Here is a 4,108-nt window from a genome sequence, read left to right as displayed (position 1 = left end):
GGAGATGTAGATTTGGATATCATCTGCTTAGAGATGGTGGTTGAAGCCACGGGAGTGAGTTCTCCAAGGGGGTGGGTGTAGATGGAGAATAGAAGGGGACCCAGAACTGAACTTTGAGGGACCCTCACTGTTAGGGGGTGGGAGGCAGAGGAGGAGCCCGCGAAGGAGACCGAGAACGAGCGGCCAGAGAGATAGGAGGAGAACCAGGAGAGGACAGTGTCCGTGAAGCCCAAGTTGGATAATATTTCCAAGAGAAAGGGGAGGTTGACAGTAGGGAAGGCAACTGAGAGGTCAGGGAGGATTAGGATGGAGTAGAGGCTGTTGGATTTGGCAAGAAGGAGATCATTGGTGACCTTTGGGAGGGCGGTTTCTGTGGAGTGAAGGGGCCAATTTGTACTTATGTTGCCGATTTGTACTTCCCAAGCGCTTAGTACAGTGCTCTGCACATAGTAAGCGCTCAATAAATACGATTGATGATGATGACGGAACCCAGACCGGAGAAGGCCGAGGAGAGAATTGGAGAAGAGGAATTTGAGACAGCGAGTGGAGACAGTTCGCTCAAGGAGTTTGTAAAGGAATGGTATAGGAGGGATATGGGGTGATAACCAGAGGGATTTGTGGGGTTCAGGGAGGGTTTTTTTTAGGATGGGGTGATGGAGTGTGAAAGGAGTGGGGAAGAAACCGTTGCAGAGCAAACCGTTGAAGATGGCTGTTAGGGAGGGAAAAAGGGACGGGGCAAGTGTTTTGATGAGGTTCATTCATTCAATCGTGTTTATTGAGCGCTTATTGTGTGCATAGCATTGGACTAAGCGCTTGGGAAATACAAGTCGAGAAGGTGTGAAGGAATGGGGTCAGATGCTCAGGTGGAGGGGGTGGATTTTGACAAAAAGCAGGAGATCTCTAGAGATATTGTTCGGAATGATGGGAGAGTTGAAGAAAGGGACTGGGGAGGGGAAGTGGGGATTATAGGATGATCAGTCAGTTGTATTTATTGAGCACTTACTGCAGAGCATTGTACTAAGCCCTGGGGAGAGTAGAATATAGCAATATTCGTTTATTCAGTCATCCAGTCGTATTTGAGAGCACTGTACTAAGCGCTTGGGAGAGTATAATGCAACAATAAACAGACACATCCCCTGCCCACAGCGAGCTTACAGTCTAGAAGGGGAGACGGTCGTGAAAATAACTCGGTACCTTTCAGGTAAGGACATAAGTGCTGTCGGACTGGGAAGGGGGACGAATAAAGGGAGCAAGTAAGGGTGAAGCAGAAGGGAGTGGGAGAAGAGGAAAGGAGGGCTTAGTCAGGGAAGGCCTCTGGGAGGAGGTGGGCCTTCGATAAAGCTTTGAATGGAGGGAGAGTTACTGTCAGGTTTGAGGAGGCTGGATTTTCCAGGCCAGAAGTAGGATGTGGGTGAGATAGATGAGATGGAAGCCCAGTGAGAAGGTTGTGCGGGCTGGGCTGTAGTAGGAGAGAAGTGAGGTAATAATAATAATAATAATAATAATAATAATAATAATAATAATAATGCAATTTAAGCGCTTACTATAATAATAATCTTGGTATTTGTTAAGCACTTGCCATGTGAAGTAGCATGGCTCAGTGGAAAGAGCACGGGCTTGGGAGTCAGAGGTCATGGGCTCCAGTCCCGGCTCTGCCACTTCTCAGCTGTGTGGCTTTGGGCACTTCTCTGTGCCTCAGTTACCTCATTTGGAAAATGGGGATGAAGACTGTGAGCCCCACGTGAGGCCTGAGAAGCAGCTTGGCTCAGTGGAAAGAGCCCGGGCTTTGGAGTCAGAGGGCATGGGTTCAAATCCCAGCTCCGCCACTCGTCCGCTGTGTGCCTTTGGGCAAGTCACTTCACTGGGCCTCAGTTCCCTCATCTGTAAAATGGGGATTAAGACTGTGAGCCCCCCGTGGGACAACCTGATCACCTTGTAACCTCCCCAGCGCTTAGAACAGTGATTTGCACATAGTAAGCGCTTAACAAATACCATTATTATTATCATTATTATTATTATGTGGGACAACCTATTGTTGTGGCTCTCAATCACTTTGTATCTTCCCCAGCGCTTAGAACAGTGCTTGGCACATAGTAAGCGCTTAACAAATACCAAAACTATTATTATTATTATTTGTGAGAAGCAGAGTGGCTCAGTGGAAAGGGCCCGGGCTTGGGAGTCAGGGTCAGGGGTTCAAATCCCTGCTCCGTTAATTGTCAGCTGTGTGACTTTGGGCAAGTCACTTCACTTCTCTGGGCCTCAGTTCCCTCATCTGTCAAATGGGGATGAAGACTGTGAGCCCCCTGTGGGACAAACTGATCACCTTGTAACCTCTCCAGTGCTTAGAATCAATCAATCAATCAGTCATATTTATTGAGCGCTTACTGTGTGCAGAGCACTGTACTAAGCGCTTGGGAAGTACAAGTTGGCAACATATAGAGACAGTCCCTACCCAACAGTGGGTTCACAGTCTAAAAGAACATAGTAAGCACTTGATAAATGCTATCATTATTATAAAGGTAATCAAGTTGTCCCACATGGGCTCACAGTCTTCATCCCCATTTTACAGGTGAGATAACTGAGGCCCAGAGAAGCCAAGTGGCTTGCCCAAAGTCACACAGGTGATGAGTGGCAGAGCTGGGTAGGAGGAGGCAATGGTGAGGACTTTCTGCTTGATGTGGAGATGGGTGGGCAACCACTGGAGGTGCCAGGTGCTGTACTAAGCGCTGGGGTGGATCTAAGGCCGTCGTGTTGGCCACAGGCCACGTGCCACCCGGGGCTCCCAGGCTGAGGGAAATTGGGCTCCTGGCCCTTTAAATCCCCGTCTCAGCCCGCGGGCCCGAGCGCGGCGCGCTCCCGACGCCTCGCGCGCCTGCGCGGAGCGGGGCCGGGAGCGGCGGCGCATGCGCGCTGAACCCCGGGAACCATGAGAGTGCTGGTGGGTGAGTGAGTGCGGCTCGAGGGCGCCCCCTCCGGCCGCCGTGAGAGTGCCGGTGGGAGACTGAGTGCGGCTCGAGGGCGCCCCCTCCGGCCACCGTGAGAGTGCTGGGGGATGGGGGGAGTGAGTGCGTCCCGAGGGCGCCCCCTCCGGCGGCCGTGAGAGAGTGCTGGGGGGGGGAGTGAGTGCGGCTCGAGGGCGCCCCCTCCGGCGGTCGTGAGAGGGCTGGGGGGGAGTGCGTGCGGTCCGAGGGCGCCCCCTCCGGCGGCCATGAGAGTGCTGGGGGGCGGTGGAGTGCGGCCCGAGGGCGCCCCCTCCGGCGGCCGTGAGAGTGCTGGGGGGTGAGAGTGCGGCTCGAGGGCGCCCCCTCCCGGCGGTCATGAGAATACGGGGGGGTGAGTGCGGCCCTAGGGCGCCCCCTCCGGCGGCCATCAGAGTGCTGGGGGGGAACTGAGTGCGGCTCGAGGGCGCCCCCTCCGGCGGCCGTGAGAGTGCTAGGGGGGGAGAGAGTGCGGCCCGAGGGCGCCCCCTCCGGCGGCCGTGAGAGTGCTGCGGGGGGGGGGGGGGGGGGGAGTGCGGCCCGAGGGCGCCCCCTTCGGCGGCCGTGAGAGTGCGCGGATGGGGGGAGGGAGTGCGGCCCGAGGGCGCCCCCTCCGGCGACCGTGAGAGTGCTGGGGGGGAGTGAGTGCGGCCCCAGGGCGCCCCCTCCGGCGGCCGTGAGAGTGCTGGGGGGGAGTGAGTGCGTCCCGAGGGCGCCCCCTCCGGCGGCCGTGAGAGTGCTGGGGGGGCGGAGGGAGTGCGGCCCTTGGGCGCCCCCTCCCGGCGGCGCTGTAGAGTGCGTCGGGCGGCGGGTCCCGAGCGCCCCCCCGGCGGGCGGAAGCGGTCCAGCAGGGGGCGGGCAGGGCCTGTCAGTGCCCAGCCCTGTTTCCTCATGCCAGCTGGAGGCTCTGGCTTTGGGGGTTTACAAATGTCCAAAGGCCACAGATCCAGTCATTCATTCATTGGCTCAGTGGAAAGAGCACGGGCTTGGGAGTCAGAGGTTATGGGTTCAAATCCCGGCTCTTCCAATTAATAATAATAATGATGGCATTTATTAAACACTTACTATGTGCAAAGCACTGTTCTAAGCGCTGGGGAGGTTACAAGGTGAACAGGTTGTCCCTCGTGGGG

The 4,108-nt window shown here is 56.2% G+C and overlaps 1 protein-coding gene across 1 annotated transcript; it reads right to left on the bottom strand.

The window, feature by feature from the left end:
* Nucleotides 1–2,813: 2,813 nt before the first annotated feature.
* Nucleotides 2,814–3,871, bottom strand: LOC119920850 (proline-rich protein HaeIII subfamily 1-like). Its single transcript, XM_038741071.1, has 2 exons — nucleotides 3,682–3,871; nucleotides 2,814–3,487 (listed from the first exon to the last, which is right to left on the bottom strand). Exons 1-2 carry the CDS (start codon nucleotides 3,869–3,871, stop codon nucleotides 2,814–2,816), a joined length of 864 nt encoding a protein of 287 aa, XP_038596999.1.
* Between the last annotated feature and the right edge of the window lie 237 nt (nucleotides 3,872–4,108).

This window comes from Tachyglossus aculeatus (genome assembly GCF_015852505.1).
Source record: "Tachyglossus aculeatus isolate mTacAcu1 chromosome 12 unlocalized genomic scaffold, mTacAcu1.pri SUPER_6_unloc_1, whole genome shotgun sequence".
NCBI classification, from domain to species: Eukaryota; Metazoa; Chordata; class Mammalia; order Monotremata; family Tachyglossidae; genus Tachyglossus; species Tachyglossus aculeatus.
This window is presented reverse-complemented; position numbering and strand designations above follow the sequence as displayed.